The sequence below is a fragment of the Microcaecilia unicolor genome, chromosome 5, assembly GCF_901765095.1.
Source record: "Microcaecilia unicolor chromosome 5, aMicUni1.1, whole genome shotgun sequence".
NCBI lineage: Eukaryota > Metazoa > Chordata > Amphibia > Gymnophiona > Siphonopidae > Microcaecilia > Microcaecilia unicolor.
Window position 1 is genome coordinate 156331869 of NC_044035.1, and position 13012 is coordinate 156344880.

General features: G+C 41.9%; 1 protein-coding gene across 3 annotated transcripts in view; it reads right to left on the reverse strand.

Annotated features, from left to right (window-relative positions):
* The window catches only part of PIK3AP1 (phosphoinositide-3-kinase adaptor protein 1), a 228723-nt gene that overhangs the window by 134640 nt on the left and 81071 nt on the right, over positions 1-13012 (reverse strand). For all 3 annotated transcript variants that reach the window (XM_030203478.1, XM_030203476.1, XM_030203475.1), the window contains exon 4: positions 12550-12694. In XM_030203478.1, the coding sequence (XP_030059338.1) occupies positions 12550-12694 (145 nt within the window). The remainder of the gene's footprint in view (positions 1-12549; positions 12695-13012) is intronic.

Consider the following 13012-nt stretch of genomic DNA (forward strand, 5'->3'; position numbering starts at 1 on the left):
TGAGCCTGCAAAAAGGTGGGAAAATGTGGGATACAAATGTAATAAATAAAATAATTCTTACCAACTTCCATTGGGTTGGAAAGGATAAAAAGTAATCAAAAGTAAGAAACCAAAAAGTCTAGATCTGTCAAATCTTCACACCCTTTGACTCAGTACTTGGTGGAAGTCCCTTTTGCAGGGTTAACAACCAGGAGTCATTTAGGGTAAGAGTCTACCAACTTTGGAAAGTGGAATCATGCAGTTTTTGCCCATTCTTGGAAAAATAACTCAATCTCACTCTTTCAAGTTTGCTGGGGGATCACCTGTGAATTGCAATCAAGTCTTGCCACAATTTTTTTTTTATTAGACTCAGTTTTGGGCTTGCAACATTGTTGCTTGTGCTTAGTATTCATTGTAGTACTGAAAAGTGGATCTCCTCATTCCTGGTTTACAGCAACTAGAACAGACTTCTCCCATGATCTGCCTGAACTTTGTTCTATCCATCTTTCTCTTGATCTTTACAAGCCTCTCTGCCACCAGTGCTGCAGGGATGATGTTTGCAGGGCAATATGCTATGTTTGCCTTACACCACACATCGCTTAGTATTGAGACCAAATAGTTCCATTTTAGTCTCAAAACCAATGTGCAGTGTCCCCTAAATGTTTCATAAATGCTGTGCAGTACATCATTATGGCTTTTCTTCAGCAGTGGCTTCATTTTTCCAACCTCCAACCCGAACAGGTCATATTTGTGGAGTAATCTTTAAATGTTGAGTATTCAACATTTTCCCTAGTCTTGGCTACAGACCTCTATAGTTTTTTTTAAATTCTGGGCATTACAGTGAGTTTCCTGAGCAGTTTCTTTCACCTACAACTAGAGCAAAAAATGGATTAACAGTTTATGGGCCAGTGGGTCTAATAGGTTGGGGGGAAAATCGATGGACATGGGTCTGTATATTCAAAACAATAGGGCCCTACCTATTTAATTTCAAATATTACTTCATATTTATGTTACAGTATAGCAGATACAGCTAAAGACACAAGCTGATATATATATATATATATATATATATATAATCTACCAGCACTGAATTAAGCTAAGAGATGCGTTCGTAGTTTTCCACTTGTAACTTTCCATTTTGGAAAGTCTGTACTATTTTGACCAATACGCCTAGGCAGTGAGCTTTACATTCTACTAGTAAATTAATATATTTGGTTGTCTTGACCATGACGTGATACTGACGTCACACATAACGGCAGTATTATTGTTCAAGTTTCAGTGTAGTATGTGAGCACTGAATATTTTTGTTAAAAATGTCTGAAACTATGCAAAGTGCTAAAAGGAAGCAAATCAAGCATTATTGACAACAGATAGTTAAAAAGAGAAGCTGAGAGGACAGGTGATATTGAAAGAGAATATGAATAGTAAATCAATCTGATGTCTGGAAGCAATTCTGTGGATTGTATTGTATTTTGGATTGGACATTTGGGAAGCTACTGCCATTGGTAGCATGGAATGTTGTTACTAATTGGGTTTCTGCCAGGTACTTGTGAGCTGGATTGGCTACTGTTGGAAGCAGGATACTGGGTGAGATGGACCATTGGTCTGACCCAGTATAGCTGTTCTTATGTATTACACGCATTTACAAAGGTGGAAAAAAAAGAGCAAACGATAGCCAGCATGGATAAAAGGTGAAGTGAAAGAGGCTATTAGATCCAAAAGAGCATCCTTCAAAGAATGGGAAAAGGACCCAAATGAAGAAAATATGAAGCAACATAGCACTGGCAAGTTAGATGTAAAGCATTGATAAAAAAGGCTAAAAAAATATGAAGAGAAACTTGCCATAGAAGCAAAAGCTCACAGCATTTTCAGATATATAAGAAGAAGAAGAACTTTGAGGGAATCCATGGGGCTATTAGATCATGAAGGAACAAAAGGGGCACTCGGGGAGGACAGGACCATAACAGAGAGACTGAATGAATTATTTGCTTTGGTCTTTATGGAAGAAGATGTAAGAGATCTACTTGTACCAGAAATGGTTTTCAAGGGTGATGATGGGAAGGAACTGAAAGAAATCTTGGTGAACCTGGAAGATGTACCGAGCCAAACTGACAAATTAAAGAGTAGTAAATCACCTAGACTGGATGGCATGCACCCCAGGGTACTGAAAGAACTCAAATATGAAATTGCTGATCTGCTGTTAGTGATCTGTAACATATCATTAAAATCATCCATAGAACCTGAAGATTGGAGGGTAGACAATGTAACACCAATTTTTTAAAAGGGTTCCAGGGTGATATGGGAAATCACAGACTGGTAAATCTGACTTCAGTGCTGGGGAAAATAGTAGAAACTATTCAAAGTAATAAAATTATGGAACACGTAGACAAACATGGTTTAATGGGACAGAGTCAGTATGGATTCAGCCAAGGGAAGTCTTGCTTCATTAATTTGATTCATTTCATTGAAGGTGTGCAGAAACATGTCAATAAAGGAGAGCTGGTTGATGTAGTGTATCTAGATTTTCAGAAAGCTTTTGGCAAAGTTCCCTATGAGAGACTCCAGAGAAAATTATAGTCATGGGATAGGAAACCATATTCTGTTGTGGATTAGGAATTGGTTATTGGACAGAAAACACAGGGTAGGGTTAAATGGCCATTTTTCTCAATAGATGAAAGTGAATAGTGGAGTGCTGCAGGAATCTATACTGGGACTGGTGCTATTTAACATATTTATAAATGATCTGAAATTAGAATGGCAAGTGAGGTGATTAAATTTGCAGATGACCCAAACCTATTCAAAGTTGTTAAAACACATGCGGACTATGAAGAATTGCAGGAAGACCTTAGAAAATTGGAAGACTGGGTATTCAAATGGCAGATGAAATTTAATGCAGACAAATGCAAAGTGATGCACATTGGGAAGAAGAATCCAAATCAGTTATCTGATGCTAGGGTCCACCTTGGGGGTCAGCACCCAAGAAAAACATCTAGGTGTCATTAAAGAGAATATGCTGTAATCTTCTGCCTAGTGTGCAGCGGCAGCAAAAAAAGCAAACAGGATGTTTTGAATTATCAGAAAAGAGATGGTAAATAAGACCAAGAATACTATAATGCCTCTGTATTGCTCCATGGTGCGACCTCACCTTGAGTATTGCATTCATTTCTGGTCTACGTATCTCAAAAAAGATATAGTGGAATTAGAAAAGGTTCAAAAAAGTGCGACCAGAATGATAAAAGCGATGGAACGCCTTTCATATGAGGAAAGGCTAAAGAGGTTAGGTCTCTTCAGCTTGGAAAGGAGATGGCTGAGGGGAGGTATGATTGAGGTTTACAAACTTCTGAGTGGTGTACAATAGGTAAAAGTGAATAGATTTTTTTACACTCTCAAAAATTAGAAATACCAGGGAACACTCAATGAAGTTACATGGAAATACTTTTAAAACAAATAGGAGTAAATATTATTTTACTCAACGAATAGTTAAGCTCTGGAACTTGTTGCCAGAAGATTTGGTAACAGTGGTTAGCGTATATGAGTTTACAAAATGTTTGGATAAGTTCCTGGAGGAAAAGTTCATAGTCTGCTATTGAGATAGACATGGGGGAGGCCACTGCTTGCTCTGGAATTGGTAGCATGGAATTTAGGTTCTGCCAGGTACTTGTGAGCTGGATTGGCCATTGTTGCAACCTTTTCTAAAAAGATATAGCAGAATTGGAAACGGTTTAAAGAGGAGCGACCAAAATGATAAAGGGCGTGGAACTGCTCTCATAATGGGAAGGTTAAAGAGGTAGGACTCTTCAGCTTGGAAAAGAGATGGATGAGGGGAGATATGAGTGAGGTCTACAAAATCCTGAGTGGTGTAGAACGAGTAGAAGTAAATTGAGTTGTTTTTTTGACTCATTCCAAAAGTACAAATACTAGAGGACACTCAAGGAAGTTACATGGAAATACTTTTAAAACAAATAGGAAGAAATATATTTTCACGCAATGAATAGTTAAGCTTTGGAGCTCTGACGGAGACTGTAGTAACAGTGGTTAGCATATCTGGGTTTAAAAAAGGTTTGGACAAGTTCCTGGAGGAAATGTCCATAGTCTGCTATTGAGACAGTCATGGGGAAGCAACTGCTTGCCCTGGGATTGGTAGCATGGATTGTTGCCATGATCTGGCTTTCTGCCAGGTACTTGTGACCTGGCTTGGCCATTGTTGGAAACAGGATACTGGGCTAGATGGACCATTGATCTGACCCAGTATATCTACCCTTATGTTCTTATGTTTCGGAATGTGCCAATGTTCCTACTCCGCAGACCGCATTGTCTCTGTTTTATACTCTTCATAAAGCATGGCAGCCACGTCTTTGGATAGTGCCTAAATTTGTCTGCTAGAGAAGTTTCTAGCACCCTTAACCAGCAAATATTGGAGGAGTTTAAATGTGCTGCATTTTGTTGGAACATTCCTTGATCCCACTTTACATGAATTTCTCTTTGTATGCACATGTTGTGACTATGACAGTTCTATCAAACAGACTAGAGAAAGTGCAATATCACTAGCGAGTGAAGAATCAGAGCGTGAGCCAGAAACACTCACAACAACACTGTCAGCATCAAGTTCATCAAAACGTGACAATCCAAATTCTGTTTCCACATCTGGCTATATTAATCCACCTGTGACCAAGCAGATGAGAAGCAATCCATTTGACTGGTTTCAAACTGCTACACTTGAAAGCAACAGAGCCACTGGTGATGCACAAGGAAAACACATTGTACCACTGGCTGACAGGACTCATGATGAGATAATGAAGTACACTATGGAACTGATTCCATGTACTGTCTCTCCTGGAGAATTTGATTCACTTTGATGGTGGGGACAGCAGAGTGACATATTTCTCATACAATACTTTCAGACATTGCCGGGAGGATATTCGTGATTCCTACTTCATCCTCAGAATGCAAAAGGCATTTCAGTGCCTTCAATGCTTGTAATATCATCAAGGTACAATGCAACACCATGCATCCAGAAACTGTGCAGGCATTGCCAATTGTCCTAAAGGATATAAGAACAAGCTGCTGAAGTGACTTATGCAACAGCTACAGAATTGTTATTGATTATATTCAATATGTTGTAGGTAGACAGAAGAATACACATAATCAAGCCACAGGTCACTGGTCACATGGGTCATGGATCCATGACCCATTGCTTGTTCTGCCCACAACTTCTGATTTTGGAGGGACAGCATGATTGAGGCAGTGTTTTGGTGGTGCCAAAATTTCAGCTTTAAAATGATGGTCCTGACAGTTCCCCAAAGAATATTCAAACATTGTGAAAGTTTCTTATATCCTTTCCCCAGTCTTTACCTTTGAATAACTGGAGTTCTTTCTGCAGCTCTCTGTTCAGCATGTTTAGACCTTTGCATCAAATTCACTTTATACAAGAAAAACAACTTTATTCTTTAACTTTATTCTGCCCCTCACCATTAAGAATGGTTTCTCAGGTATTTTGAACAACCTTAAAACCCCTAGTCCCGCCAGAGAGGAAGTGAGATGAGACGGGTAGATCCAAAAGGACAGGAATTAGGAAAAGGCACAGGCAGAGTGGTGATAAGGAGGCCTAGGGATGGAGGAAGTGATATCCAGCACATGCCTTCACTACGTACATCTAGCTACTATGATCTACTACTATTTATCATTTCTATAGCGTTACAAGGCATACGCAGCGCTGAACACCATACACAAAAGAGACAGGTAAACAGAACAATTAAGGGTAAGGGAATAAATAGGAGAGGTTAAAGGACAGGGCAAGTGAGTAGTGGTTAGGAGTCAAAAGCAGTGGTAAAGAGGTGGGCTTTAAGTTTGGACTTGAAAATGGCCAAAGACGGGGCTAGACGCACAGGCTCGGGAAGTCTATTCCAGGCGTGAGGTGCAGCAAGACAAAAGGAACGGAGTCTAGAATTAGCAGTAGAGGAGAAGATCTGGCAGTAGTAAGCCAACCTTTTCATTTGGACACTTGTGAACCTGGTTCTGAGGCCTGGCTGGCCAGAGAGAGTGAGAGAAAAACTTTACAGACTTTGTTTGTGGTGTGGCAGTGACAGGCCATGGACTGTGTTTGGGACATGTTAGCCACAAGCCCATGGCAAGACTTGTTTTCCTCTGAACTGGAGAAACTTTACCTTTGTGTTCCTGCCCCTGTGAAATAACAGAACTCAGGTTTAGTGAATAAAGTATTTACCTTATTTCCACAACCTTGGCTGGCTGTGTTATTTGGAAGCCTACTCTCAACCCTTGTTCACAGTATCGCAGGGAATATTCCAATCAGTTCAACTACTGTGAATGGACACCGGCTCTATTTTATTTATATGAACCTTGTTAGGGCAAATTTTGGAAATGGAACTAATTTGGGTTTTGCTATAACAAAGACTTTTTGTTTCTTAATTGCTTTTTGAATGTTTCTATAATTGGTCTTTCATTAGAAAGTGCAGAATATGTTGTGCAGATCAGTGAACAGAACAAACTCCTACTTTCATACATTTTGAACTGCGTTTTTTTAAAGGACAGCATGTGAAAATGTACAAGGGTGTGAAGATGTTTATAAGGCACTATACATGCTAGCAGAATCTCTCACCTTAATCACACATGCAAAATGCAGGCCACCACCTAATAAAGAACAAGGGACCACAAATTAAAAATAGAAATATGCATACAACAATAAAATGGAAACTGTGAGAAACCAGACTGAGAAGTGAAACACTACAGAAAGAGAAGCATAAATGTATTTCCTCCTCTATGAAGTAAAATACAAAGTCATAAGAAATGCATATTTTCAAAACTGACATATTCCACTCTCTAACCAATGAAAATAAAATGCTTATTTTTTGTACCTTTGTTGCCTGATCTTTCTAATTGGGTTGGACCGGTTGTTTCTTTTCCATATTCTCTTGGTGTTCTCCTAAGCCCTTTTTGTTTTCTATTTCTATTTTCTGTTTCTTCTACCTGTATTCTTCCCATCTTCCCATACATCTGTCTGATATTAGTCTTTGCTTCATCTTTTATCTCCATTTATCTAATTGTCTTCCGATCTACCCATAGCTAGATTTTATTCCTTCTACCCCATTTCATCATTCACGTCCCATCTATTTACCAATTTTCCTTCCCCCACTCTTATCTCCCTAGTCCTCCCACTCATTTCTTTTTCAGCCTCCTGGCCCCCCTTTATCTTTTATTCACTTTCTGATTCTCCATTTCCAACCTCAAGGTTCACCTCCCCCCCAGCCTCTTCTACCTTTGTCGGCCTTTCATCCTCTCATCAGTCCTAGCTCCTTCCCTGTAATTCATCCCCTCTCTGCCTTCATGCCTTTTCTTTTGTCTCTTACCCAGCAACCTATTCCACTTTTTACCTCCTCCTTCCTCCCTCTGTTGCCCACTTGAAAGAACCATCCACTTTCTCCACAGCCCCATGCCTAACCCTACCAGATCCTTCATACCATCTCCCTGCTCCTCCCCACCTTTCTGACCCTGTCTCATACTCCTACTTATGCCTCTATCCAATCACGAAGTCCCTGTTGTTCTCCTAATCCCTGGATCCTTGCTCAGTTTCTTACCCCACTCTCCCTCACTCAAGTCCTGAGTCTCCATTCATACTTCCAGTGTCTACTAATCTCTGTCTTGCGTTCCTGCTCTTCAATCCAGTCCCTAATTAAGCTTGAGTCCCTGCTCTCCCACATCCTCATGTCCTCAACATATGCTCTTCTGCTTCCTTTGTCCTCCTGCCTTCTTCTCCACTTCTCTAGCATCAGCACCCTGCCTCTTTTCCCCACCACCTCTTTGTTCCCTTCTCCAGCATTCACCCACCTGCATCCTCTCCTGCATTTGTCCTTTCCCCTCCCTAGCATCCATCCTTTGTGCTTTCTCTTTCCCCACTTCCCCATGCCTGCCTCTAGAAGCCACCCTCAAATTCTACTCTCCAGCATCTGGCATTTGATCCCATCCTCTCCATTACGGTGGGAGCCTATCCCTTTGCTCTCCACTGCTTTTTCTCTTCTATCATTGTGCTGGCACTACAAGCATGTGCAAAACTTGCAGGCAGGAACTTAAGTCACTTCCTGATCAGCAACAGGAATTGACTTAAGTCAATCCCTGAGAGTTTTGAATGTATTTGTGGTGTAGGCACTGTGATAAAAGAGGCAGAATAGTGGGGAGCGAAAGGATAGGCTTCCGTGACTCCTCCTGCAAGTGGATATGGATCGTTTCCACTGGTGAGGCCTAAGTTCTCCAGTTATGCTATTCTGCTTGGCAGCTCCTGTGTTCTGGCTGGGATAGCAAAGGTATGGCAAGCAATTTTTTTTGTGTGGTAGTGGTGGGGGAGGAGGGGAGCACTTGCCATCCTTTATCGATGCTCATGAATCTTAGGAATGCTGTGGGTATGTAGTCACCATCATATTGAAATCTCCCCAAAACAGCAAAGTTTTAGTTTGATAACTAAAGCATACATAATCCAGTGTCCACCTCTATCCATCATTGCCCTACCATTCTTCAATCTCATCCTCTATCGTCATATGTCAAATTTCCCGCCTTAGTCCATGAAAATCTTTAGTTTAAAGACTGCACTAGAACCTTTTTAATCAAGCTATTCCTTGTGTTTGAGACCTTCTATAGATGTAAGGGCACACTTGGTAGATTCTTGTAATGTGGGAAGCTTTTGAAAATTAATTTTGCCTTCAGTTGAGCAGAATTTACCGTCAAGCCAGAGATTGGAACACAGACAGATCAACACAGAAAGTCTCTCTAAAAACTGATGCCATGCAGTTACTCAAAACATCACTTCTACCATTACCTTTATTTCTGTCCTATAAAACTAATCTCTTTCAAAACTTTTCTTGTTAATTTTCTCATGTATTCACTATGAAATAGTGTCCATTAAATAGCATTTTTCAGCACAGAGACTGCTTTGCCTTATTGAACAGGATTATTGAGAGATCACAGCTCTTCACTGAGAAGATTCCATATAAAAAAAAAAATCATCATCAAGTATAGCAGTAGCAATACATTGAATTGTAGCCAAAAAAAAAAAAAAGTCCAGAAATCTTCTTCCCCTCAGACCAAAAATATATGGAGCCTGAATGATTTAAATGGCCCGGAGAGGCTTTTGGCCATTTAAATGGCCTGTCCAGGGCTAATCAGGCATTTCCAGTGAGACCTAACTGGAGAGTGCCACTGAAAATGCCAAGTTAGCACCAGGTGCGTAGCCAGACTTCGGCGGGAGGGGGTGCAGAGCCAGAGGTGAGGGGGCACATTTTAGCCCCCCCGTGCCATCGACCCCCCCCGCCATTGCTGACCCTGCCGCCGCCGCCGCCACCACCAACTTTGCCCCCCCCTGCCGATGACCCTCTCCTCCCTCCCGCCGCCAACGCGCTGTCGCCTACCTTTGCTGGTGGGGGACCCCAACTCCCGCCAGCCAAGGTCCTCTGATTCCCGCGCAAGGCTTCCTTCTGTTTCTGATGTCCTGAACATTGTACGTGCAGCTGATCTGCGAGGCTTTGTTCTGTGAGTCTGATGTCCTGCATGTACAACGTGCAGGACGTCGGAAACAGAAGGAAGCCTTTTGCGGGAAGAAGAGAGCCTTGGCTGGCGGGGGTTGGGGTCCCCCGCCAGCAAAGGCAGACAACGGAGGGGGGGGGGTCGAGAGGGTCGTCGGCAAGGGGGTCCAGGGCTAAAACTACAGGGGCCCAGGCCCCCCTGGCCCCACGTAGCTACGCCACTGGTTAGCACTCAAGCCAAAACTGGCTATTTTGGGGGCGTGGGCACTTAGCCGGTTAAATGCCAATTTTCAGCACTTAACTGGCTAAGATAACCGCATAAAACGTAGTCCTATCTTTATGTAGTTCCTCATAGCCAGTTAAGTGCCGCATATGGCACTAAGGGGTCCTTTAGAAACTGTGCTAAAAATTGGCCAGCGGTAGTTTTAGCACGTGGGTTTCCTGTGCGCTCTGGACACTTTTTAGAACGGTTCTAAAATGTCTGAATTTTTATTTCTGCTATTAATGGCCACACGCTAATTTCCAAGTTAGTGCATGACCATTACCATGTGAGCCTTTACTGCTACCTATTTAGTAGGTGGTAAGGGCTCGCACACTAAACATGCAGTAATTGAGCAGCATGTGGCAATGGAGGAGTGGCCTAGTGGTTAGAGCACCAGTCTTGTAATCCAGAGGTGTCCAGTTCAAATCCCGCTGCTGCTCCTTGTGATCTTGGGCAAGTCATGTAACCAGGGGTGTGCTGGTAAATTTTTAACAACGGGCTCTCTCTCCGGACATAGCCGGCCCTGAAATTGGGGGGGGGGGGGAGGGGGAATACATGCCTCTCTCTCCCTTCCCTTGTGCGGGCACGCCAGGCATACATTTGCCGAGCCCCACCAGCCAATAAATGGACTGCCACCATTCTCTGCTGCTTGTTTCTGGCTCTGAGCAGCATGATGGAACCTTCTTGCGCTTGCATGAAAAGTCCCAGCCTAATGCTCAGAGTCAGAAACAAGGAGCAGGGAGCAGCAGCAGTCTATTTACTTGGCTGGTGGGGCCAGCATCACTGCCAGCAAAGAAAAAGAGAATTCAGGAGGGGGCCCAAGCCCACATTTTGGCAGTCAGTTGTTAGAGTAGCCATGGGGAGGCCTACTTTAACAACCGGCTCCCAAAATTCTTAAAAACTTAACAAACGGATCTCGCGAGCCCATGAGAGCCCGCTCCAGCACACCACTGCACGTAACCCTCCATTGCCTCAGGTACAAACTTAGATCATTGTGAGCCCTCCTGGGACGGAGAAATATCCAATGTACCTGAATGTAACTCACCTTGAGGTACTAATGAAAAAGGTGTGAGCAAAATCCAAATAAATAATAAATAAAATTGACATGCTCTAGCTCATTAACACATGGCACACCCACTCTCCACCCCTGTGCTAGAAAATAATTTCTTTTTTTTTAGCATGGAAATTGGCGTGATCTGTTCTCAGAAATAACACAGGATGCCTCAAGATGCACCATGGTAGTGTTGATTCTGTGTGCACTACCTGCGTGCCTACTACGGATTACTAAAAAGGCCACAGAACCAGCTATGAAACTTATTACCAGAACTGGACAAAACTGAGCCCTCGATACTTGATTGCTTAATTTACTCTGTCACCATTGAACTTTAATGCAATACCACTTTATTTCTCAGTCCGGAAATGAACTCTCTATACCTGACAGCTTAAAGTACTCTGTCACTTATGAACTTTAATGCAATACCACTCTGTATTTCTCATTCCGATATTGGCGATCGCCACTACGGCATAATGTAAGCCACACTGAGCCTGCAAATAGGTGGGAAAATGTGGGATACAAATGCAACAAATAAATAAAATAAATAAATGTTTTTACCCAGGAATTCAACGCCAGAGTCTGTACATGTCCTAGCCTTGAATTTCCGGGTATACCGCCGGATTCTATATATCCCGCCTAGCATTCCATGCGGAAATCAAGCGTACTTTATAAAAACACACTTAATTGACTTAACAAGCAAATCAGCTTTTTAAATGGCACTTAACAAGCAATAATGGCACTAATTAGCAATAATTAGAATTTACATGCATAACTTGCTAAACCTATTCTGAAATGCACAGCGCCTAAATTCTAATGCATGGAGCCATAAAGAGGCATGGTTATGGGCAGGGAAATGGGTATTTCATGGGTGTTCCAAAATTTACATGCTTTGTTATAGAATATGCCCCTCTGTTCCTGGTATTTAGGCCAGTTTTCCCTTGGAATAAATGGATGTAAGTAGTTTTAAGCACTGGGATATCAACTAAGCATATTCTATATACTATGCCTAAATCTAGGCGCCGTTTATAGAATACTTTTAGGTGGAAATTTATTCCGTGCCAATTTTTAAGGTGCCATATGTAGAAACTAGCCCATAAAATACAGATTAATAGATGCATCCAGCTTTTCCTACATGAGCATGCAGTTGTGGAATGCATTGCCACTTGACCTGAAAACAATCTATGACCCAATCAACTTTCGCAAACCACTGAAGACTCATCTCTTCAACAAGGCATACCACAACGATCCATAATAGGAACTGCAGCGCATCACCATTTACCTGATATTCTGAATGTTATCTCTCTATACCTGATTGCTTAATTCTATTATGCCATCCATGTTCTTTTATGTAATACCAATTGTATCTTTTACTCTGGTATGGCGAATGCCATGACGGAACATCGTAAGTCACATTGAGCCTGCAAATAGGTGGGAAAATGTGGGATACAAATGCAACAAATAAAATAAAATAAAAATAATGCCTGTGGTGGTCAGCAAAATACTGATTGCTGCCAGCTGAATATCAGCCCATGGAATTTAAAATATTTCCCCACGTTTTCCAGACCAAATTAATTAACTCTAAGATAGAAATCCAAAGCCTGATTCAATTAAGAAAAAGAAAAGGAAAAGAGTGGTAGACTGCAGCAGTGCTGCTCTTTAAGGACTCTCAGTCTGAAGAGGAGTAAGAAAGAAATATTGGTCAGGTGTAGGAACAAGAGTGTACTCACCAGGAGCTGTCACTGAAATGGTGTAGTCATTCTCCAGGATTCCCAGAACTCGCACAGCTGGACTACTAGAGAGAGTAAATTCCACTTCTGTCTTTACATGGCTGTCCAGCTTACATCTTGTGATAATATAAATTCTTGTCTGAACCTGAAAACAGAGATAACAGCTCAGAGAATGTGATTGAGACTGTAGTACTGCAGAACATAGGTGCTGACTCTGTGGGTGCTCAAGCACCTCCAATAATTTGAGGCAGTGGCGTAAAAATGCCTGTGCTTAGGCACTACTGGCTGCCCTCCCATTTCCTGCCCTGCTGTCCCTCTCCCTGCCCTTCACCGCTGTCCTTCAATTTTCCAGTTGTGCTTTTTTCTCTTGTATGCTTTTTGTGTATACTGTATTACCTTCTCTAGTTGCTTTGAGCATTAGCGCATTGCCAATTATAAAAATTACCATAGGAGAACTTATTGT